General features: G+C 34.9%; 1 protein-coding gene across 5 annotated transcripts; it reads left to right on the plus strand.

Moving 5' to 3' along the window:
• Window positions 1–573: 573 nt before the first annotated feature.
• Window positions 574–25585, plus strand: uckl1b (uridine-cytidine kinase 1-like 1b). Of its 5 annotated transcripts, none has more exons than XM_042751497.1 (15): window positions 574–712; window positions 6395–6588; window positions 6677–6783; window positions 9829–9999; window positions 11183–11254; window positions 11334–11523; window positions 11683–11744; window positions 13006–13022; window positions 17237–17335; window positions 18838–18931; window positions 19321–19383; window positions 19551–19673; window positions 21481–21588; window positions 22086–22242; window positions 24069–25585. In XM_042751497.1, exons 1-15 carry the CDS (start codon window positions 639–641, stop codon window positions 24146–24148), a joined length of 1611 nt encoding a protein of 536 aa, XP_042607431.1. In that variant the 5' UTR covers window positions 574–638; the 3' UTR covers window positions 24149–25585. The 5 variants fall into 5 exon arrangements, with proteins under 5 accessions (XP_042607431.1, XP_042607429.1, XP_042607430.1 ...); XM_042751495.1 differs by lacking the exon at window positions 13006–13022 and adding an exon at window positions 16149–16168; XM_042751496.1 differs by lacking the exons at window positions 574–712; window positions 13006–13022 and adding exons at window positions 748–881; window positions 16149–16168.
• The last annotated feature ends 192 nt before the right edge of the window (window positions 25586–25777 follow it).

The raw sequence follows: 25777 nt of genomic DNA on the forward strand, positions 1-25777 counted from the left end.
AATTTTGTCATTAATTACTTACCCCCATGTCGTTCCAAACCCGTAAAAGCTTCGTTCGTATTCGGAACACAATTTAAGATATTTTGGATGAAAACCGGGAGGCTTGTGACTGTCCCATAGACTGCCAAATAAATAACAGTGTCAGGGTCCAGGAAAGGTATGAAAGACATCGTCAGAATACTCCATCTGCCATCAGACGTGCAATCTGGGTTATATGAAGTGACAGGAACACTTTTTGTAAGCGAAGAAAACAAAATTAATGACTTTATTCAACAATTACTTTGTCAACAGTCATTATTTTTGTCTATGGGACAGTCACAAGCCTCCCGGTTTTCATCCAAAATATCTTAAATTGTGTTCTGAAGATGAATGGAGCTTTTACAGGTTTGGCACAACATGGAGGTAAGTGATTATTGACAAAATTTTCATTTTAGGGTAGAGTATCCCTTTAAGCAAACGCTACCATGAGGTATCCCTAAAACTGTACTTTCAAATATACTTTACAGTGTACATTCTGGGATTTGTAGTTCTCTTTGGCTGAAGACACGCACGACCCTATGAATTATGGAACTACATATCCCAGCAGCATTAGTGGTGCCTTAAGTCGCAACAGCTGATTGTCAAATAGGAAACTAACAATGTCTGCCGTGTGCGGAGACGGAAGGGTCTCAGCGATGGAGTGCGGAGATAAAGCGTCTATGCGCTGCCCAAGGTACGTTTTAAGCTCTTTCCCGCCTAACCTCAAAGTTATTAAGACTCCTGTTTTCTTAGTATGCGTGTATACATAGTTAACATAGTTTAATCGCGATGGTTGACCTGTCTCGCGCGTGCTGGAGTCCCTGCTGCATCTCGCGTGTTTCTAAGACTTTACAACACACAAGGTAATCATACATCAATAAGCAAATGATTATGAAATTATGACCCTGTTTCCTTGTCTTGTTTTAGCCTATCAATATTTTCCGTGCGTCTCTCCACAAAATATTGTCCTTAAATATGTTTCAGATGTTCTCTTTAAAACACACTGTGGGTAAATGTGTGTTTCTGCTCACTGTTGGTGTATGACAGTGAAGCACATGGTGCGATGATCAGTTGTGCCTATGAGAGTGACTCATTTGCATAGCTAAATATGTAATCTAGTCATCGCCGTTATATCTGTAGCTCTTTTCTCAGCCACACCTAATTAATAACTTATATGTAATTAAACTACTTACTGCACAACATGTGTTGCAGTCGAGTTGGTTTCTCATGTATAGATAGTGTTTTGAACGAATACATAGAATAAATTATTAAACCACAAAATGATTTGTAATAGTTTCTGCTACACACTGTAACTGTGTTATAGTTTATCTACTGTATTTCTGAAGGTGACAGCTCGGCTCCGCAGCGCCAGAGGGCGCGCGCATTCACTCCTTCACGAGCAGAGCTCCTGTTACTGTATATTTACACACTGCCAGCTGCTGCTGGGAATGTTCTCCATGTGTGTAAACTGACATGTGTAGGGTTGAAGTGGAAAGAGGACGTCTTGACCTTCGGGAGCTAAATCTAATAGAAGAATAAAAGGATTAATAGATTATTGTCACACAAAGAATCATACAGCACATAGACGCACCAATACATCTATGATTATGGATCAGCTCATCTGGTATTTTTGAATATGCTTATTTTAGGTTAGCTACTATATATAGGCTACTATATATTCAGAAGTTTGGTAAAGTCAGTAAGATGAACTTAATACTTTTATATTTATATTTTTCAAATTATAATGCTACATTTATAATTCTTTCATTACGTAATTATTTCATTAAATTGACCAAAGGTCATAATAAGGGCATTTATGATGAGAGATTTCGATTTCAAATAAATGCTGTTCTTTTGAACTTTGTTCATCTAAAAAATCTGGGGGAAAAAGTATTGTAGTTTTCACAAAAATTTAGAGAGCAGTCCCTTTTTAACATCAATAATAATAATAAATGTTTCTTGAGCATCAAATCAGCATATTATACTGATTTCTGAAGGATCCTGTGACACTGAAGACTGGAGTAATGATGCTGAAAAATCAGCTTTGCATCACAGGAATGAATTACATTTTAACATATATTACATAGAAAACATTTCTTTAAAATTGTTTAAAAAATTATTGCATATGCTGTGTTTTTGATCAAATAAATGCAGCTTTGGTGAACATTTACTGAAAATTTACCCAAACTTTTAAATAATATTCTGTGTGTGTGTGTGTGTGTGTGTGTGTGTGTGTGTGTGTGTGTGTGTGTGTTTTGTAACATAAAACAAATGTTATAACAATTTAATATTTTATTTTCAAATGATTGTGCTGCTTAATATTTTTAAAGAAACCTTTGATGAATTTTATTTTCAAGATTTTTTGATGAACAGGAAGATTAAAAAAACAGCATTTAAAAAAAAACAGCATAAAAATGTCTTGCTGTTATTTGTGATCAGCATAATGCATCCTTGCTGAATAAAAGTATTAATATAAATAATTAAAATATATAACATTGTTATACTTTTTTGTGGCAGTCTATGTGTGTATAACAACTATATTACTGTTCTCATCTTTTTTTTGGTGGATTCTAATAATAAGTTTTGTATACAGGTAACCATATGTTATTATAATCAGTTATTAAATCATTACTATAATAGTAAAGCATCTAATTACTGGGACATTTTTTAGTTTGTGACTAATACACACATCTTAATACACACAGACAGAACACAGAGTTGATAAATATTTGTGGATGTGCATGCGCTGTAACATTACATTCAGTACTGGCTGGGATACTGAGTTTCATCATGATGTTTGTGAGGGGTGTCCCGCGAGGGGCGCAGGTGGAGATACGCCCCACAGGACAGGCTGGTTGATAAGGTGATCGCAGAGCCCTAGGGTGTAATGAAGCGAGCACACAGACCTCGTGACACACCCAGCGCTCCCAGGCTTCACAGAGCAGCCTGATTTGTTTATGTTCCTACCTAAGAACACAATTCAAAAGCGCTCCTCTCGATCTCTCCAGTCACAGTGTCACGGACAGATGAGCTGCCCCGTAAGAGGCCAGCGGAGGGGGGCGTGTGCTTTGCGTGTTTCCAACCTGCTGCTATTAATACCACCCGCCAAACATAATCTGCAGGATAGGTTATCCTCTTACGTTTGTTGGCAAGGTCTATAGAAGCACGTTAGGGAGAGAGAAAGAGAGAACGTTTTTTCTTGAATGGTCCCAGCCCCTTAAACGCTCGTGACAGAGAAAACAAAACCAAACCGACGTAGAAAGCACAGTTTTGTTTTTGTTCCTCTCTGCTTCACTTTCGTTTCTTCCTGTTCTGTGGCTCTCCTAAGCTTGCCAGAGGGCAGGGGCTCTAGCGTCTGTTTGTGTGTGTGTCCCAGCACTGATCTTTCGTCTGTCTGTCTCTGCGCGCCCATCATGAACACACTCCCAGCGTACTCGGGAGCAAGGATCTCAGGCTGCTGGGCTCTTAGGGCAGATGGAAGGTAAGCCTGGTAACTTGAAGTCATTTTCAGAGCATCTTTGTGTTCATCCTTCTCAAGTGTGTTGGGCGCTCTTGAGTTGCAGTTGTATGGTAAATTCAGCTGTTGCTGACAGGACTCTCCGCTTGCTGGGTTTTTACAAGCTGACTTGCTTCGAATTCATGTATTTGCAGAAAACCTCAACTAAGGTTTCGGTATTATTAGATGTTTGATGGAAAATATTAATAAGCGATCTGCACATTCTCATACCATCATTGGGTGTGAACTCATGATGCGAACCAGAAGGTGCTAACGTGCTGTCGTTGAGGTTAACGTGTGTATTTTTTTAGTGACAGTTCACCCAAAAAGTAAAATTGTCACATTTTTTATCCTCATATTGTTCCAGAATCATCTGACTGATGTTCTTCTGTGAAACATGAAAGGAGATGTTTTGAAGAATGTTCACACTGCTCTGTTCCGTTAAAAATGTAAACTTGTGAAATTCTTGGTAGCCTAATTGTTGAAAATTGAATTACTTCACAAAATCAGGTTGAAAAGATGAACAAATCTTATTAAAATTTGAATCACTAATGAACCTTGAACGTTTAAATATAATAAGACAATACACAACAAAAAGTAAACAAGTCTCTCAACCAGATAAGTGCAAAAGAGCACAACTATAAGAGAAGAATAGTAAAGAATCAGAATATTTTCAACCAGCGTCTAGATATTGTTTCAGTGTAAACACTGAAAAACAAAAATATGACATCTTTGAATATTTGGTGAATAAGTCTGAATGGAAACATGTAAATATTGACCAATGTGAAATCCTCTAATCCAGTTTTTACGTAGTATTTGTGCAGTGTTGTCAGTTTTAACAAGTTGATAGAAAAGAAGTTAAAGGAATAGGTTCAGTTTTAATTCATAAAGGCTAATTTTCACACAATTGCTTGCAGAATATTTTATTATGACTTAAAAACATTTCTAACCTCATTCTAACAAGCTTATACTTTTGAACGTTTTCGTCACATACAGCTTCATATGCATGCATTTTCTAATTCAGTAGGTTTGCTCGGTAGCTCACGCGATACGCAGTTACACTTGAGAGATGAAGAGCTCCAATACGAACCCCGTGAAACTACAGTTCAACAAAACACCTCAAATCTGCATGAGGAAGTTAAAATAGCATGACTGCATCAGCAAATGTATTATTATATCACTCTTGTACCTCAAGCAGCGTAATAAAACTAAAGTATGTTATAGACTTTTCATTAAGACCCTAAAGAATCATATCAACTTGTGGAAAATGGGCATCCGATGACCCCTTTAATCATAAGAGGTTTGGAGAAATGAAGCATTACCTCACTTGCTCATCCTCTGCAGTGAATGGGTGCCGTCAGAATGAGAGTCCAAACAACTGATAAAAACATCACAAACGTACACAAGTAATCCACACCACTCCAGTCCATCAGTTATTGTCTTGTGAAGTGTTTGTAAGAAACAAATTCATCATTAATTTTTTTTTAGACTTAAAATGATTTTTAAAATATGCTTATATTCACTCTTAATCAAATGCCTAATATTTTTGAAATACCTCAGTTTCTAGTCTCATCACATTCTGTTACGAATTATACAAATCACATCAATTATAGCCTATATTTTCAATTCAAAAAGGTCAAATTTGACAGAAAAAGTTAAGTAGTTTGCATCATTTGATATTACTGTTGGTTTAATCAGTCATTGAAGATTTCAAAAACTGTTTTCAAATGTTAAATATTTCTCCACTCTCAGATATTTGTTCTTGTTATAATCATAAATTCACTTCATTTTGATGAATTTCTCTTAGACTTATCTTTTCCTATCTTTTTATGTCATTTTGCATCTCAAAATATTAATTTAAGAAAACGAGACAAAAATACAAAGGAATAACTTTTTTTTTTTTATCAGAAGTTATTTTCATATTCTGATGTTTGGGAGCAGAGACATTCAAGCCATTTAAGCTATTTTGATTGAGAAACAAATTAAAAAGTTATGAGGATTTATAGGAAATTTTATTTTCAAACTTTGAACCTTTAGCTAACACAAGACATTTAAATTTAGTGACCATATTGACACATTGTGTTTCCTTCAACATATTGCTTAAATTCTCTTTACTTGGTCATAAAAGGCCTTTTAAAAAGTCATAAATTTACCATTATAAAAAAAGAAACCCTTTTAGAAACCCTGATAAAATTAGTCCAAGGAACAGACTACAGTTATTCTGATTCAGATATTGTGCTATAATTGAAAATAAAGAAAGGCATACAGAAAATGAAGGCAGACTGTCATTTTGGTGAACTATTCCTTTAAGAGAGACTCTTACGAACTATACTTCACAGTGGTTTGTGTTGCTCTGAAAATACAAGGGCAGGGTCCAGCGTTTGCCATTTTATCTGTTATCACGCTTTCATATTGCAGCAGGGCAGATAAACTAGAAAGCCAAGGTGATCTATTCACACAAACAGAAACTCAAAGGCGCACAACACATCTTTTCTGCCCGGTAAACTTGCTTTATTCTAGTTTTACCAGTTGTACCTTAGTTGCACAGGTCCAAGGTCTAGGCATTTTGGGTTAACCATGTTATGTAAACATGTTTATTATATTTTTAATAATGAAACTTGAGAGGCTGTTGTTTGTGCCAGGTGTTACACCATACTACAGAATGTATGATGCCACTGTTACAAGATCTTTTTTTTTCAGTGTTTCCTCAATGAAATGCCTGTTACCTACATAAAGGTAGTTAATAGATGCATGGAGGCATTGTCGTGATGGTCGCCGGTCGACTGGTAACAGTTTGTGTACAGGAAGTCAGAGTTGACACAGGAAATAGCAGGATGTGACTTGTCTCGTTTACTGTATCATATTTCCTCTTTTTAATAGTGGCGGTGGTGAAGGCTCTCTGGACAGGCTCCTCCCATCCGTCAGCACCAGCCTGTCGCCACGGAAACGAACCACCAGCCAGTGCAAATCAGAGCCTCCGCTGCTGCGGACCAGTAAGAGGACCATCTACACCGCCGGACGCCCACCGTGGTACAATGAACACGGGACCCAGTCCAAAGAAGCTTTTGTTATCGGTTCGTATTTAAAGCGCTCCGGGGAGGAAAAATCACAATCATCGTCAACCATCATCACGCGTCAATACTGGTCTCTTTGTACCCACAGGGCTTTGTGGAGGCAGTGCTTCAGGCAAAACAACAGTTGCTCGTAAAATTATCGAGGCCTTGGATGTTCCTTGGGTGGTTCTTCTGTCAATGGATTCCTTCTACAAGGTAACAGGTCATCTCATCTCGTGCATTAAACGTCCCTTCTACAGATATCAGATATCAATTCTTAAAATTTTAAAGAAAAAATTATATAATATATATAAATTAAATATATATATTAATTATTTAAATGTTTTCAAGTTTTAATTATTGCTATTATACAAATTCTAAAATACTTTACATTTCAAAGTATTATAATATATTTTTATTGAATTAATTAAAATAAGAAAGAAATAGAGAGAGAAAGAGAAATAAAAATATGAACAATGATCATAAAAATTTCATGGCCAGTAAAAAAATGTATGGCCAGTAAATTCTCTCTAGTCACGAACATTGGCAGGTTTGCCAAAATATTAGTCTTAGCCCCTGATTATATGTATATGTCGTTAGTGTCATGTTGTAATGCTAAATATTTGAAACGACCCAATAAATGAAATAAATAGTTTTGGGGATTTTAAGACAAGTTGGAGTTTCTAACTCTCTAAATTCTAACTTATAGAGGTTATTTACAGTACAATGATTTTTTTTTTTCTGTCCAGCAACTTTTCTCTTTAGAACAGTCTTAAGAAAAAAGATGACATACTTAAGAAATGTTTTTGGGAATACAAAAAATTCTAAAATGTGTAAGTATGTTATTGAATGTTATACGAATCCGGCATCCTACTCCATGCATGTTTTGCAAGATTGCCCTTTCTGTCAAACATATTTTATTGGACTGTCCAGCTTTTAATGTATGTAGAAAACTCATTTGTGAAGTGAACTTACTTAGTTATTTAGTATAATTTTGCCAGAAAAAGTTTTCTGAATTTTTATCATAGGTTAATGTAAAAATCTTGTGTAATATAACTTCTGTTTTATGTTTTTTTATTGTATTTGTTATACTTGTATTTTTTTATTATTCTTTTTTTTTCCATGAAAATAGTCAAAGATGCTGACATGGCATTAAATAAAAATATACTACTACTTTGTGAATCTGTCCGTGTAGTCAGACTCAGGAACTTGTTGTTTGGGAATCTACTTGACTGGTTTAATTGACTTAAATCAAAAATTATCTTTAAAAGGTTAAGCATCATTTCAGACAAGTGTGTCTAAAAACTTAACCGGTAAAATGTCATTTTTCTGAACGTTGTGAAAATCTGTCTGGAAATTCTAGTTCATTAACCATCATCCAGATGTGAGAATATAAAAGCTCTATCCAGAGATACAGTACGAAACATTGCATGCATCTGTTCTCATAAAGAGAGCGCAGGCACGAGCCGTTAGTGTGCTTTGAGTTATATAATCCATTAAATCCTTGAGGCAGCTAGTGACTTTACAGCACAGTGAGGAATCTCAGATCCTGTGCTGAGATACTCAAGCGGTGTCTTTACTGCGGCCTGCAGCATTAAAACACAAGCCGTTATGTCTTTATGATGTTTGAGTGAGCTGTCATGTGAGAATGACACTGTGTTGAGTCTGCAGAGGTGGAACAGATCCGTTATTCTAGACTAGTTAGGCATTTGTTTGAACAGTTTATCAGCTGTTGTATATCTGAAGAGAAGTCATTACATTTATATGAGGAGGAAAAGGCTCAGCTAAAGCAGTGTGTGTTTGTGTCCATGCCCCTGTGTGTAAATATTCCTCCTAAATTTAGTTCAGCTGACCGTAGCCATGTGCCTGACGAGAGGACGGGGGTAATGATAGCATACAGTAGACTGCACTGTGTCTGCATGCAGGGTGGCAAAAACATTCAGACGGAAAATACTGTATATCCCTCCATGAAGATTGGAGGGTGTTTCAAGATGTTCTCTTGTCTGGAAAATATTACCTGAAAATGCAACTCATATAGACAGTTCACACCTGGATTAATGTACTTAATATTGTTGTTTATAAAATAAGCTAATGTCTAATTATTTATGATATTTTTAAGTTTTGTATAAAAAGTTTTTTGAAATTGTGGAAAACGATACAACTTAAAAAATTTTTTTTTTTTTTTTTAAATTGCTCAATTTTTAAAAATCATGGAAATGTACTTTAGTCAACATTTGAAGGGGATCAAAACCTTTCATCAAAGTTGTCCTAAAAGCTAAAACCAAAATGCGTACTTTTTTTATCCACTTCAAATGTTGACTACTGAATTTATTTGTTAATATTTTTATTAATAATATTTTTTTTTCATGTTTTGTCTCTTATGCTTCCCATTTATGATTTTATGCTACATTTATCAAAAATACAGCAAAAACAATTCAATATTATTGTCAAATATTATTTAAATGAAAAATAACTGCTTTTTTTTTTTGATTTTATTATAAAGTGTAATTTATTCCTGTGATGCAAAGCTGAATTTTACTCAAGTCTTCAGATCCTTTAGAAATCATTCAGACTGGCTGATTTAATGCTTAATAAACATTCCTTATTGCTATTAATATTGAGAACAGAACAGAATTTTTGCATAATTTTTTCCCCCCGGATTCTTTAATTAATAGGAAGTTCAAAACGGCAGCCTTTATTTGAAATAGAAATCTTTTTACATTATAAATGTCTTTAATTGTCACTTTTGATCAGTTTAATGCATCCTTGCTGGATAAAGTATTAATTGAGTTTTTTTTTTTTTTTTTTTTTTTTTTTTAAATCTGACACCAAACATTTGCATGGTAGAAGATAATCTGCAGTAATAATATTTCCCCCCCACCGTGTCTCATCAGATTGCTTTTGCTATCATTTATATTGAAGTATTGCTGTGTGTTACAGTGCTTCTTACCACAGTTTACCTCTTTGCATCATGTCTAACACACGCCGTACCTGTGGTAAAACCAGTGTAATGCACAAACACTCATAGCTTGTAACATTCATTAAATGCATGTTTTGCAATGGCAACTATCTGGAGGAGCCTGGTGATTTGTGTCTTGCTCAAGGACAGTGAGTTCATGGATCAGCCCTTGTCTGTTTTGAACCTACAACCTTTCAGTTAGCAGCCTTGATCTCTGACCAGAAGGCCACACCACTGGCAGATATTTGAGCTGAAGTCAGAGGTGTAACCTTGGCGCGTCTGCTGTGACGTGTTTCCTGCAGGTTCTGACGGCCGAACAGCAGCTGCTGGCTGCTAATAACGATTACAACTTTGACCATCCAGACGCCTTTGATTTCAGCCTGCTGGTGCACACTCTCCGCAAACTCAAGCAGGGCAAGAGCGTGAAGATCCCGGTGTATGACTTCACCACACACGGACGGCAGAAAGTATGGGTGAGTGGAAACACACAGAGAATCAGAACCTGTGTCAGAACCTAATCTGTGGGTTTGTTGTTCCTCATTTTTCTACTCTGATTTGCTTAAAGTTTCATATCTGTGTAAATGATCAGTGTTGGGGAAGCTGGTTTCTGATTTAAAAATGGCAATAAAGATACCTTTTGAACAAGTGGCTAGCTACATTTATAAGTCGACTTTTTGTTAAATTCCTAAACTTGATGGAAAAAAACTATTAAAGAAATTTTAATAAATTATTTTTTTTTTAAATAAATTTGACAAGTTATGAAATCATAAAAACTTAAAATGAAAATAAATGTTATGTGAATAATTAAATCATAAATATGTAAATAAAAAAATATTTGTAAAATAAAACATTGTAAATATAATAAAGTCTTTAAAATATTAAATTAAAATAAATAATTAAAAATAAATATTTAAACATAATGTAACAATTCAAATATTTTTTAAACAATTAAATCATAAAAATATTAAATTAAATCATAATTTACAAATTTTAATGAATAATTTCAAAATCCATTAAAATTGTAAAATTAAAACTTTGAAAACAATAATCATATAAAATTTTAATTACAAAGAAATAATTGTAAAAAAGTCATAATTTTAAATTAAAATTAATATTAAAATAAAAATGTAAACTGAAAATAAATTATTTTAAATAATAATGAAATCATAAACATGTAAAAGTAAAATAAACCATTTAAAAAAAAAATCTAAATAAAACGCTCACTTAAAAAAGGCAAAATATTTAGTTTACCTGCATGTTGTATGACCACGATTAACCCATACCAGAGAGCCGTGAACATGCAAATGTATTTACATTATTAAAATATTGCCTTAAAATCAGTAGTACTTGAAGTTAATATTTTAGGTCAAAGGCCAAAAACTTTAATAAGCCCTGTTATATACAAACAAAAAAAATTGCTATCCTCCAGTCTTTAACTAACAGAAGCTAATAAAAGCTGCATTAGCTTTTTAATTAACTTTAATATTACATAATATAATCTGAGCATTTCAATACACAGGCCTTCATCAGGATTTATAAGAAGCCTGTGTGCTGAAACATCTTTTAAAGTTTACTTTCTATACTAGAATCACAAAATGATTATAGAAGCAATAATCATTTTTCTGCTATTTTTACTGAATGTTTATCTGCCCGCAGAAAACGGTGTATGGGGCCAGCGTCATTATATTTGAGGGCATCATGTCATTTGCAGATAAAGAGCTGCTGAAGGTAAACATCATCTAATCTGTCATAATGTGGTTATTTCCTCCTCCATGAGCTGATCTGGAGCGCCGTCTGTCTGTTTCAGCTGCTAGACATGAAGATCTTTGTGGACACAGATTCTGACATCCGGCTGGTACGGAGGCTCAGGAGGGACATCACAGAGCGCGGCCGGGACATCGATGGAGTGATCAAACAGTACAACAAGTTTGTGAAGCCAGCTTTTGAACAGTACATCGAGCCCACCATGAGACTGGCAGATATCGTGGTGCCACGAGGTCAGTTGGCTTGGACAGATGTCAAGCACAGTGCATTATGGGATACACTTTTTGTCAGTTGTACAGAAATTTCACCGTGCACATATTGCATACTGTAGCAGTAGTGCTGGTCTGATTTAGTAATGCTTAGGTGGAATTCCTGTTCTTCATTTCCTGTAGGTGGTGGCAACATGGTGGCCATTGATCTTATAGTGCAGCACGTTCACAGTCAGCTGGAGGAGGTGAGATCAACACATGTTTCTTTTCATATCTAGCAGTACACAGCACACTATATGCAATCACAATTTAAAGCATCATTTCATCATAGTGGTTATTTCAGATGTCTAATATCGCCCCCTTCTGGAGGAAATATTGTATTTTACTTGTAAACTCATTGTTGACAGTGGTTCTGTTGTCAAACACAATATTCCAGGCCACCTATTTAATAACATTTTAACAGAAATATAATATATAACTATAGTTATATTAAATATAATATTTAATTGTAAAGTTAATATAAAGTTTATAGAACTAATAATATTTAAAACTACCATTCAAAAATTTTGTTGACATTTATAAGTTGACAAATTTTTAATTAAATTTGTAATTACAATACATTTACCATTACATTTTTTTTTTGTTTGTGCTTTTTATTTTTAAATGTAAAATTAAATATATATTTTTTATTTTACCAGATAATGGGAGTATAGCAAAATTAATTTCGTACATGAACATATGGTCTTCAACTAAATTAATGAGTAAAACGAGGAAAGAAAATATAATAAATATAATTTATGATTATGAATTATTATAACATTTTAATTAACTTAGATTTTAGTGTATTCATAATATTATATTAAAAATAATATATTAATTTAAATATTGCTTTACATTTCAGGAGAAAATCAACATTTTAATTATCAAAGAAGATTCTTATTCCTTGAGAGAAATCTTCATTAATATTTCCTTTATAATGCAGCAATGTGTTTTGTTGGTTATGAAAATGATATCCCTTTTTTTTTGGTTCCTCCCAAATGTTTTTCCTGTGATTTATTAGACAATAATCAGTGTGCGGCGCGCACCTCATGAGAAGTAGTTTTGGATTGGGAATGCTTTGTAGTGGACTGATATTTGTCTTGTCATGTGGTTTGTATCACTGACTGTAATATTAAACTGCAAATGATGTGACTCATTTTCAGACCCACAGGGAATCTGCACATATTTTATCAAAATTCAAAGCTGTGCATGTTCTGTACCCTGGCCTTTTCATGTTTGCTAAATATTTTGATCAATTTGATGATATTTTCAGCTATCGGTTACAAAGTAATACTCTCATTCCATAGAATCTGACCGATTCTTTTCCCAAAATCAGCTCAGAAAGTCCCTTTAGAGCAGATTCTGTGTGGGCCTGCTGATTTTCTGTAATATGTTTTGTTTGGCCGTGCTTCCTCACCGCACTGGATTGTTCTCTCCTCCCCTCTCGCTCCCCTCGTGGTGGCACAGCGTGAACTCAGCGTCAGGTAGAGTAGCACTGCTCTTCTTCTCACTTCCTGTCACTGCCTGCACAGAAGTTTCCCCTCGGCACTGATCTGGGCTCAGTCCTGACAATCAGATTGAGAGCTGATAATGATATTCAGAGCAGTCACAAAGACTGGAGTGAGAAAACTGGCCTCAGATCAGTCTGTGGGGGAACTTCTAGCAGCCTCTCAAACTTTGGCCTTCACCGCTCCGGGATCTTCCTCCTCCTGAGCCCTGCTGCACTTCCTGTACGGACCAAAAGAGGGCAGCGTCTCTTTATGTTGACTGCTCATTGTCACATTGGTCTTTATGAGCAACGGTGTGGTTCAGTTTTTCAAAATCATGAATCAAGTGAATTTTAATTAGCATGAAGACACGTGTCATATTTCACCTTTTTATTCTTTAGTTTTTAGTGTATTTTCAATCAATCAATCAATCAATCAATCAATCAACTTTTATTCAAGACACATAGGTCCATAGAGACAACAAGTATTTTAATTTTATTTTGTGTTATTTCAGCATTATTTAGGTACTAATATGGTGTTTATTAATATTTGAATTAATTTGAATTATTTTTCATTTTAGTTTGTTAAAGCAACTTTGCTAGGTCTTTTTGGCATTTTATCAGTTTGTTTTAAAAGTAGTTCTGTAAAGATTTCATTTTATTTCAGTTTTAGTTTTAGTACTTTTTGTACATGTTTGTATTTAATTTTTAAAATAAAAATAAACATTTGGTAACGCTTTATTTTAAGGTGTCCTTGTTACACGTTACATGTACTTACTATTGTAATAACAATGAATTATGCAAAGCCTAACCATATAGTAAGTACATGTAGTTAATAAATATTACTCAGTACTTGTATAATTACACTGTAACAAGGACACCATAAAATAAACCAAAAAAAAAAATGCAAGTATTTCATTTTAAGTTATTTAAAATATTAATATTTAATTTTAATTGCGAAATATTTCATGTAAATTATTTAATTCATATTTATATATATGTGTGTGTGTGTGTGTGTGTGTGTTAGTTTTAGTAATTTTTAGTTTGCGTAAATTAAAGATTATTTCAGTTAGTTGTCAAGGCAGCATGTCTAATTAAATGTTTTTTCCATGAAGTTGAAATTTTTCATGCAGTATTTATATTTAATTTTTGCAGCGTTATTTCAATTACTGAAAATGAGGAGTTTCAACTTGAGTTTAAGTTAGCAGTAAAACAGATTTATTTATTTTTATTTAAAAAAATATAATAATTGTTTTATATTTATTTTTATATATTTTATAATTTTTTACATTGTTTAATTGTTTATTTTATTAAATGTTTATTTTATTTTTTCATTTCTATTTTTTTTTTTTTTCATTGTTTTTGTTGTTATTATTATTCCTTTATTTATTTATTTTAATTTGGGGGTAAAATATGACCCGGAAGTGTTAATGACTGGTTTTACAAGATCATTCTAATTTTCCTTAACATAGAAAATCTGGCAATGTGGGGGAAAAAAAAAGATAAAAGGGTCATGCTTTATTATTATTATTATTATATATAGACCCGCACTGATATATTCACAGCTATAATGTTTGGAAAACCACAAATCAGCACTGATCAATCCAGTACTGTCCAGCAGTAGAGCATCATGGGATGGACGTCTCATGACATGATATAATACGAGAGGATAGATGCTCAGTGCTGCAGTCAGGAGGGAGGCAGATACCTTCTGTTTTTCCATCCTTCAGTGTTTTACAGCAGGCACCCTCCCTGTATGCCGTATCTAAAAATACTCCTGTCTTCCTCCACTTGACCTCTCTTTCTCTTACTTTCTCTTGATCTTTCTATCTTTCCCCTCTTGTTCTCTCTCTCTTGGTTGTCTCTGTAGCTATTGTTGAACACGGCGTCTCGCACGCACTGAAGTTTCCTATGTCTACTACAAAGAGTTTCATTTTTCCGTTGGGCTAGAAACGGCAGCACATGAGTGTGAGAAAGAGAGAGAGAGAGAAGAGACAGAAAGGAAAGGAAGAGAGAGAGAGAGAGAAACATGAGGAAGTACAGCCCCTGACACAGGATGTAGCAGACCTTTGTGTCAGTGAGAGTGAATGAGAGGATGACAGCTACAACAGGACCCACACCAAATCTGATATTAAAAAAAAAAAAAACGGTACTGTCACAGCTTGCACAGGTTTAAGAAATGGTTCACTTAAAAATATAAATTCAGCATTTATTCATTTTATGTCATTCTCAACTCACATGACTCTTTTAGGGCTGGGTATCACATGTTACCTCACAATACTATACACTGTGATGCATCATCACAATATTATAAATGAAGTGTGATTGAAACTGAGAGACTGAGCGTGCCATGAATCTCTCTGGTGCCGATCACTTCACTTTTTTCTGTACTATGGCACTCTTTAAAATAAAAATGAAGGCATTTTAAATGAAAGTTGAGAAATATCTGTCCCTTCATTGAAAGTCTGTTCCACCAAAATCTTGACAATTTAAAAAGTGCATAAAAACATTAAAAGTATCTCATATGAGTCAAGCAGTTTAATCCACGATTGCTTTATATGATGAACAGATTTAATTCAGGCCACTATTCACATGTAAACGCTGATCAATGCACAGATATATCAGATATATTAAACAGAAGCTCAAACATGACATGCGTGACTGTGAGGAAATGACCGAATTTTCATTTTTGGGTGAACTATCACTTTAAGAGGAGGTTCATTGGTTCCATTACTAATCTGTCATATTTGAACGTGCATGAAAGACTCAAATTTCCATCAGTTCCCCACATAGGCTACCGTAAGGCTTCAGATGACTTGTATCACGTCACATTATTTAGAAGCAGCAGGGATATTTTGCTTCTTTTGTTTTCCATGGTGACAAAATTGTCATTTTGGGTGAACTGTACCTTTAAAATGAGACTGAATGGCATAATGAGTGCTGGATGGTGTGCTCACAGAACATGCACACTGTGTGCCGATCGCAGCTGTCACACTCTCGTTCCACTCTGAGTCATGTGACCGCCTCATCCTCCTTCACCTGATAGTGTGTGACATCTCTCTTCTTTTCCCTCTCTTCCTGTTGTCATTGTCTGTTTTTCTGTTGTTTGTCACTTCCCCTACAGAGAAAGCTCCGCTGGGATATGTGAGGAGATTTGCTTATGATTTATTTTATTTGTGTGTTTTTTTTTTGTTTTTTTTTTATGTTTTATGCTGTTGTATTACAAACCATAAGTAGAACAGCAGGGATATTGGTGTGATTTCCAAAGACTGCATATTGTCACACCTTTGTTTTAATGAAGCATCTAATTTAAATTTAAAGCAGCGACATGACTGTTCTGCTTGAGTTTTTCAGTTTACATTGAAGGCGGTGTTTTGTTTGTTGACAGGATGCAGTCTTTGACCTGAGTGCTTGTGAAATTGAATCATAGGATACTTCCAAAAAAAGCCTGACCTACTCTGAGCTCATGAAGCTTTCTAACAGATGTGATTAACCAATAGTCTTTGTAAGCTGGAGTGAACAGTGGCTTCAAAAAGTATTTGAACACTTAATGCATAACTATGATTGTGTGAATGTTTGGGCTTGGTTTGAATTGTTTAATGTTTTTGAAAGAAGTCTGTTATGCTCAGCAAGACTGCTATTTATTTGATCAAAAATACAGTAAAAACAGCAATATTGTGAAATATTATTACAATTTATAAAGCTGTTTTCAATTTGAATATATAGTAAAATGTCATTTATTCCTGTGATGCAAAGCTGAATTTTCAGCATCATCACTTTTGATCGATTGAATGCATCCTTGCTAAAATAAACTACTGACCCCAAACATTTCAAAAGCCCAACACCCCACAAAAAGAAACTTCAAAATGTCAAACAAATACAACAACAAGAAGTGTCAAAATACTTTTGGGGGCCACCTTATACATATATTTAAGCACTAATTAATAGACGGGTCAGTTTTTCATTTGGAGATTGTCCTTTGGTTCTCTATTACATGAATCATTCCTGTACGCTTCTAAATCTTCACTTCACGCTCTCCTCTAGCAATGCATTAACGTTTGAATGATGGCGTTTGGGTGACACTTGTAGCTATTGTGTGAGCATGTGTCTCTCTCAGCCTGTTTAGTGCTGGAATGAACGCACCATTTTTAATTCCACTGTGTTGACGACTTCCTGTCTGTTTCTGTCTGTTGCCGGTGGTGATGGTAACAGGGCGGCCCTGGCGTCTGCCCATCAGGCTCAGCCCCTTCCGCAGACCCTCAGTGTCCTGGAGAGTACGCCGCAGGTCCGCGGCATGCACACCATCATCAGGTCAGACACACACACACACACGCATCTGTGCCGCAGCAGTTTACTTCACACATCTCACAGCAGTGTATGCTTTGTGTAAAACTCACCAGTACTTCAGCGTCTCGCATGGCTGTCCAGAGTGAAGTAGTGTGGAAAGACCTTATGCAAAACAGAATTATAGTTTTGATGCTTATAGATTGAAAATGTGCATTTTATAAAAGTAGACAAAATGTCCAACAATATGGCAATTTTTTACATAACATATGAAGAGGCAATTCACAATTTTGTAACATCATACCCTGTGATGTGCTATTGGAGTTTTTCCTCTCTTTTTTCTTTTTTTAAGCTTAGCTTTGTTTCCTGATTATTTATTTTGTTTGTTTGTTTGTTTGTTGTTTTTTTGCATTGTTTGCTTGTTTTTGCAAATTTTGCATTATTTTTTTTTTCTTTTTCATTTTGGTTGGTTTATTTTTTGTACTTGTTTTTTAGCATAGTTTTGTTTTCTGTTTTGTGCTCATGTTTTGGTTTGTTGTTTTAATTAGTTATGTTTTTGCTTGGTTTTGTAGTTTTTTTATTGTAGTTTTTTTTTTTTTTTAAGATTTTTCTTTCTTTCTTTCTATTTTTTTTCTTTCCCCACCCCCTCAGAAAAGGAGGTAACATCATACCCTGTGATGTGCTGTTGGAGTTTTTTTTTATTTGTTTGTTTTTTGCTTAGATTTATAAGCTTACTTTTTGCTTTAGTTTTTTTTTCTCTCATTATTATTATGTTTTGTTTAATTTTAAGTTTAGTTATGTTTTTTCTTTTTTGGTTTTCATTTTGGTTGGTTTCATTTTGTAGTTTATTTATTTTGTTAAATTTTTTGCTTAGTTTTGCTTTCTGTTTTTTTTTATTATGTTTTATGATTGTTTTTTGGTTTGTTGTTTTGATTAGTTTTGTTTTTGCTTGGTTTAATTTTAGTTTTTTATTTAGATTTTTTTTTCTTTCTTTCCTTCTTTTTCTTTCTTTCTTTCTTTCTTTCTTTCTTTCTTTCTTTCTTTCTTTCTTTCTTTCTTTCTTTCCTTCTTTTTCTCTTATTTATTTATTTTCCCCCACCCTCTCAGAACATACCAGTGACCCATTATTGGGTGGAAATTGTCCCTCCCCCTCATACTACCTGTGATCAACTACCAGTATCAAGAAGCAGAAGCCAGTGGCTGGAATGGACTCATTTTGAAAGTTTTTTTTCATTGCTTTCGTCCATGTCACAGGCTGTGCGTGGTTATGCCAGGTTGTAACGTAAACTAACAGCCATTGTATGCTAAAATAGGGAAGTCCTACTTTATATCCTGCCTAAATGCTTGTTAGGAAAATTGCACTGGTACTAGTAAAACTAGTAAAACTTAAAAAAATAATAATAATTGTAATAAATGTAAATATATATTATAATATATTTTGAATAAAAAGGTTATAAAAAAAGATCTTCCATTTTTATTTTAATTTTTTGAACAAATAAATACACATTTTTTTTGTGATTGTGTTGCAGAAATAAAGAGACCAGTCGAGACGAGTTCATCTTCTACTCTAAGAGGTTAATGCGGCTCCTCATCGAGAGAGCGCTGTCCTTCCTTCCATCTCAGGTGAGAAAAGAGTTACAGAAAAGGCAAAGATGAAGGGATTGATGAGGAATCTTTAGACCTATCTAATAACGGCACGCAAACGGATTTGAGCGTGTGGGCATGGAGGCCTCGTCTTGAACATGGAAACTTGTCTCTCTTGTCCACCGCAGTGGAAACTCAGACTAACAAACTCAACATGATAGAAATCGGCTTAGCAACACACAGCAGCAACACAGCGACCTTTACACTTAAAACAGTCACAGAAGAAGTGTAGAGAGCTAGTGAGCTTCATGATGTTGCTGCTGACATTTACTGTGGCTTTTAATCAGAGAGGAAGATCGGTTTAGCTACATATGATATGCCTGGACAAAAAAAGCTTGACGTTACAGTTTTTCTGTTATCTGCTGCAGGTTCACATTGTTCAGACCCCACAAGGAGAAGATTATGAGGGCCGAACTTTTCATGGGAAGAGGGTAAGAAATATGTCTTTTTGGACAACCTCTTGGTGGTTCAGCCTAATCAATCTGCTCATTTGGCGATTTTCTCTGTCATACAAAAATGTCTTTGTTCTGTGTGGAGTAGAAAAGTTTAGGCCCTAAAAAGGAAATCACAGACTCTCCCTCTTCTTTGTTTTGAGCAGATTACGGGTGTGTCGATTCTCAGGGCGGGAGAGACCATGGAGCCCGCGCTTAGGGCCGTGTGCAAAGACGTCCGCATTGGCAAAATCCTCATCCAGACCAATCAGGACACAGGAGAGCCGGAGGTAACGCCCCTTCCTGCTCTTTCTACCCCCCAGAATTTACACACATCAGATCAAGTGAGATGAAGCCAATTTTAGATGTATTTATTTATTTAGTAGCACTTTAGTTTAGGGACCAGTTTTCACTATTAACTAGTTGCTTATTAGCTGCATATTACTAGCATATCAGCTGTTTATTATTACTTATAAAGCACATAGTAATGCCTTATTGTGCATGATCATATTTCTAGATCCCTTAATCCGACCCCATACCTAAACTTAACATTAAACTTACTAACTTCTAATATGCAGCAAATGAAGAGTTTGAGGCAAACGTTGTAGTTATATAGTTATTAGTTAATAGTGAGAACTGGTCCCCAAACTAGTGTTACCATTTGTTGATTTATTTATTTAAAGTGTGTTTTATTTTAAAGATTATTGTTAAATGTTTTCTGAGCAAGACATTTCAGTGTTACAGTATTTTGTGTTATTAGCACAATGTATAGGTATTTCATAGTTTATAACACTTTTTTTTTTTTTTTGCTGGTTTAAAGTGTAGTATATTATTTTTTTATTTATTTTTTTTTTTTTTTAAAGAATTTAACATTTTTATTTAATTTTTTTAAAATGTATATTTTGGATTTGCAATCGATTAAATAATTCAAATTAAATCAAATTCAAATCTCAGTTTATTCCTAGTTAACATATTTAGTTTCTTTTCTAGGAAAGAAAACATTGGTTTCAGCGATTTGTGTAGTTGTCACATGTAGTGGAATATGTGCATGTGTGTATATATGTATAATATGTATAATATATATATATATATATAAGACGGTGAAAATACAAAATTTGTCTGCAGCAGTGCTCTAGTCTTACTCGTATCTTTCTGTTCTTCACAACAGTCAGTGCTGGGGAGTAACTAGTTACATGTAACAGAGTTACATAATTTAATTACAAAAATTTAACTGTAATCTGTTGTAGTTGCTGAGAAAAAATGTGTAATTAAATTACATTTACTTTTGAAAATGTTAACGATTACAAAGGGGGTTACATCTGAATATTTTCACACACACACACCCACCCACATATAGATTTAACTGATATCTTTCATAAATTGCATTGACTCCTCTAAAATATGAGACACCAATGTTGCAACAGTTTAGTACACATGCTTTTTCAGTAACGGTTTCATTTCTTTTTGAGTTTATGTATGTGCTTTATTTTTTAAGATGAACTTTTTGTTTCTTCCAAGGCATTGTTAGATGCACGTGTTTCCTGTCATAGCTTTGCTAAGATTTAATGTCAAAAACAGTATCATAGCTATTGAACTATTTTTTATTATTTTAAATCTGTAATTAATCTCAGGACTAACTCAGGATTTTGTGGTGGCTGTGCTGTAAAATGACATTTTTATAATCTTAATTCAAGTGATGAAGGATTTTGAGGAGTCTGACAGTAATCAGTGTTGAGTGCTACTGTATGAATAACCCTGCCTGGTTTACAGGTTTCAAAATAAATAATGGGAAATTTAGAAAAGTATTTAAATGCAATAAGTTAAGTAATGCAATAAGTAACCTTCCCGACACTGACAACAATATGATGCAGCAATGCATACACAATTGTGCAGTTGTTTTTGGAGTAAAACTCTTAACATATTCCCATTACCTGCCTTCAGTTATTTTGCACAGTATAATATAATTTTTAAAGAAACAAAATATTTCAATAATTGCATGAACTCACTTGTCCATTTTTCTTTATTAATTTGATTGATTCTTTCATTAAGACAATGTTATTGCTGCACATTTCAGTTGTCTTTTCTGTTGCCACCCAGTTGCATTATTTGCGTCTGCCCAAAGACATCAGCGAGGATCACGTGATTCTGATGGACTGCACTGTGTCCACCGGAGCGGCAGCCATGATGGCCATCAGAGTTTTACTTGTAAGCGTGCATTTGAACCTTTTTTCCCGCACAACACACTGATAGTGTGCAGTGGCAGAGACACACACGCCTACACAGGCACCACATGTAGAGCGGCCCAGTTTGTTTGTCTGTCAGTGTAGGCGTATCAGAGAAACCTCACTAGCTGACAGCAGCCATAGAGCATGACATAACTTTACACATTCTCACATATTAACTCTACAGAGATGTATTTATCAGTTTCTATGACCGTTTTTGGCACCAGTGGAAATTGAACAAAATAAACCCTCGGTGAGAACACACTGTTCACGCTCTCACTAGTTTAAATATAATGAATCTACTAACACTGAAGATGCATGCAACTAAAAAAAAAAATCATCCACATCTGTGATTATATATTTAATGTAATAACTTCTGTGGTGGAAATAATAAAAAGCACAGGTATAGTGTAGGAACGGGACAGTATTTTCTTCATGAGGTGTGTTTGTGTGTGTGTGTGTGTGTGTGTGTGTGTGTAGGATCATGACGTTCGGGAGGATAAGATCCTGCTGGTGTCTCTGCTGATGGCTGAGATGGGTGTCCATTCTGTGGCCTACGCCTTTCCTCAGGTCAAAATCATCACCACCGCCGTCGACAAGAAGGTCAATGACCTGTTCCACATCATCCCCGGCATAGGTCAGACTTTATCAGCTTTACTTATCTGATTAACTGTGGCTTCTTGTCCTAAAAGTTCTACACAAACAGGTCAATCTCACAGAATCAGTCTTGACCATGTCTGGCTCATATTTCACCCCAAATCATAAATAAATGAATAAATCATACTTTGCTTAATGGAAAGTGAAGACTTTTTACAGTACCTTCAGGACCTATAGGACCATTAAAGGGTTAGTTCACCCAAAAATGAAAATTAGCCCATAAATTACTCACCCTCAAGTCATCCTACTGTAGGTGTATATGACTTTCTTCTTTCAGACGAATCCAGTTGGGGTTATATAAAAAATGGTCTTTGATCTTTCAAGCTGTTTCATGGCACTCAGTGAGTGTTGCATGCATCAGTCCAAAAGAAGTGAAATAAATAGCGCCCATCCATTAAAAAAAAGTGTCTCACAGGCTCCGGGGGCTGAATAAAGGCCTCATGTAGCGAATTGATGCATTTTTGTAAGAAAAAATATCCATATTCACAATGTAATAATCACTTTAATGTAGCTTGTGCTCACTGTTGTACACGGAAGCAGCTCCGGGAGGATGACGTATGGGGTCAGCTTTGCGCATGCAACGGTGAGTCTCGTGAAAACCAACGTTTGTTTACAGGATCAAGGGAAGCAAAGTTTCCTTACTTTAGCAAAGGAAAACCAGTCTCCTCTCGGCTTGTATCGAAATCCTCCGACATTCTTCTTTACAAATCCTCGTTTTGTACTTCTAATTAGTGACCGTTGTTTTGTTTTGATCTCTCTCCTGCACTTCTGAGCGGCGTATGCGCAAAGCCGACCTCATACGTCATCCGCCCGGAGCTGCATGCTTCCGTGTACAACAGTGAGCGCAAGCTAGATTAAATTGATTATTATGTTTTAAATATGGTCATTTTTCATACAAAAATGCATCAGTTCGCAACAGGAGGCCTTTGTTCACCCCCCGGAGCCTGTGAGACACTTTTTTTTTTTTTTTTTTATGATGGGCGCTTTTTATTTCACTTCTTTTGGACTGATGCATGCAATACCCACTGAGTGCCATGAAACAGCTTGAAAGATCAAAGACCATTTTTAATATAACCCCAACTGGATTCGTCTGAAAGAAGAAAGTCATATACACCTAGGATGACTCAAGGGTTAGTAATTTATGGGCTAATTTTCATTTTTGGGTGAACTAACCCTTTAAGGTTTTTGCAATGTGTGATTTTTGTTTCTTAGTTATTACTTTTTATATTAACCCTCTGATGTGGCTAATCGGTGTGATTAGAATATTGAATGAGTCACATGACTAGATGCTACATTCAAATCTGCTTTCCCGCTTTGAGTCGCGCTGAACCAGAGAGACTAGCTCACCGCTTGTCATACATCACAACTTTTCAGTATTTTCAACCACATGGTGTTTGTTTTAGGTTTCAAACATTTAAATACACAAATACCTGATATTTATCATATGTGAATGTAAAACATCTTGTGTAATTTTAAATGTTGTATCTTTCGGTTTACTTGCTTTTCATTGTTATTGTATTTCTGTAACTCATGTGACAAACTCGAAAAACTCAAACAGGGGACTCAACTAGAATATTCTATTTTAAATATCTTTAATATTGTAAAAGGGTTAATTGTACATGTGGGTGTACACACACACACAGTTTAAATGTTTGGGGTGAGTAAGATCAGTTGAGGATATGAAAATACCATTTGTACTGTTTTATTAAAAATAATAATAAAGTAAGGAGAATCTAATGAGAATAATGAAAGAAACTTAGACACAATATTAATCCATTTAATTTTTTTTTTTTTTTTTTCGTCCAGGAAATTTTGGGGATCGATATTTTGGCACGGATGCACCTCCAGACTGGAGCGATGATGACATGGATGAGCCCAGCTGCTGATGGGTGTCAGATCATCTCATCTCAGTCACACTGGATATTTGTACATTATAAAATATTTTTATACTTTTTGGCACTCCCCAAACAGAAATGTTTTATGTGAAGTTTTTATTTGTGAAGGTTTATTTAGTTGTTGTTTTTTATGCGAGTTATTTAATGATATTTACTGTCTTCTAAAGTGTGTAATGTTTGGTTTTGAAGTACATGCAGTTGATTTATTGCCTTGCGTGTTTGCTGCCACTTTTGGAATCTGATGTTTAGTATTTTTGGCACGTGTATGCTTTGTCATGGCAAACAGCGTGTCATTTTTATTATTGTACACCGTTTCATGCAGCAGTCAAGCTTTCAGAGAGTAAAGTAAGACTCAAAGCGCTGCCTTGCTACACTTAGACAGTGACTTTCTTTGAAAGACCACTTCGTCGGAAAAAATGTGTGGGCGTTGCTTTGTTTTAATCTTTGCTTTCTCTCTCGCTTTACCTGCAGACGGCTGCTGACCAAACCACACGCTGTTAACAATTACACTTTCACAAATGAGCACTGCGTAATAGTTTTTTACAATTTTCTGCAAAGATTTTGACAGTGTCAGATGTTGAGCTCAGTTTAAGGGTTTCGCTATCTATTTATCAAACATAAACATGAAGGAGCAGCTCCTGTTAAATGTAGGTAGGATCTGTACTGTAGATCATCTGTAATCAGCGGCCATTCGTTTTTAGGAAAAATGTCACATTCTGCGATGAGAATAACCTACGTTTTTTTTTTTTTTTTATCCACAAGAGTGCAGCATCTTGCATCTGTCAAGTGAGTCTATAGCTGCCTTTACCATATATGGCTGCTTGATGTTTGTCGTCACATCGAGAACATACAGGACGTAGAAGAACAAAACTAGCCCACAGGAAGTGTTGGTGTTTGGTCTGAAAGTCGTGCCAATGAACGCTGTGCTTGCTCTTATTATGGATGCCACGTTGATATCTCTGTTTTATTGTTGTTACCCCACTGAGCACTTTGAGAAAGTACCTAGCCTGAAGAAATGAGTTCATCATAGAAATATGATGCGATTGTGTGTTTTTATTTGTTTGATTTATGCTGACTCCAAAAAAAAAAATCCTGTACCGAAATATACAAAATGAGTTATCTTCTTTTTAATGTTTAATAGAAAATGCAAACAATATTATATAAATATGGGAGCACTGATATCTGCAGTGATAATGTCAAGGCCTAGTGAATGTATCTGCTGTGACTTTTGTCCTGCAACATGAATAATAGTCTAGGATTTATTTATTTTATTGCATTGTCATTGCACATGTTCTGGAATACTTGATTCTGATTGGTCAGTCTGATATTTTTGTGTAAATGACTGCTACATTGTATAATTGGTATATTTGATGTTCTACGTAAGTGACTCATATCCACACCTTGCAAAATAAATTCATTTAAACTCAAGTCAGTGTTTCATGCTCGTTTATTGATTTGACTGAATTGATATATTTGATAAATAGCAGTGTTATAATTGCGATGTGCTTCATGTAATGATCCTAATCACACTGTTTGGATATAAAAATGTACACATACAGTACTGGTCAAAAATTTGGGGTCGGTGAGATTTTTTGGTTTAAAGAAATGAGTACTTTTGTT

The sequence above is a fragment of the Cyprinus carpio genome, chromosome B23 (genome assembly GCF_018340385.1).
Source record: "Cyprinus carpio isolate SPL01 chromosome B23, ASM1834038v1, whole genome shotgun sequence".
Lineage (NCBI taxonomy): Eukaryota > Metazoa > Chordata > Actinopteri > Cypriniformes > Cyprinidae > Cyprinus > Cyprinus carpio.

Coding starts and splice junctions, on each gene's coding strand:
- uckl1b (XM_042751495.1), top strand. CDS start 639: ATGTCTGCCGTGTGCGGAGACGGAAGGGTCTCAGCGATGGAGTGCGGA. Junction 18,932..19,320: donor TGTCCTTCCTTCCATCTCAG/GTGAGAAAAGAG, acceptor TATCTGCTGCAG/GTTCACATTGTTCAGACCCC. Junction 22,243..24,068: donor CCACATCATCCCCGGCATAG/GTCAGACTTTAT, acceptor TTTTTCGTCCAG/GAAATTTTGGGGATCGATAT.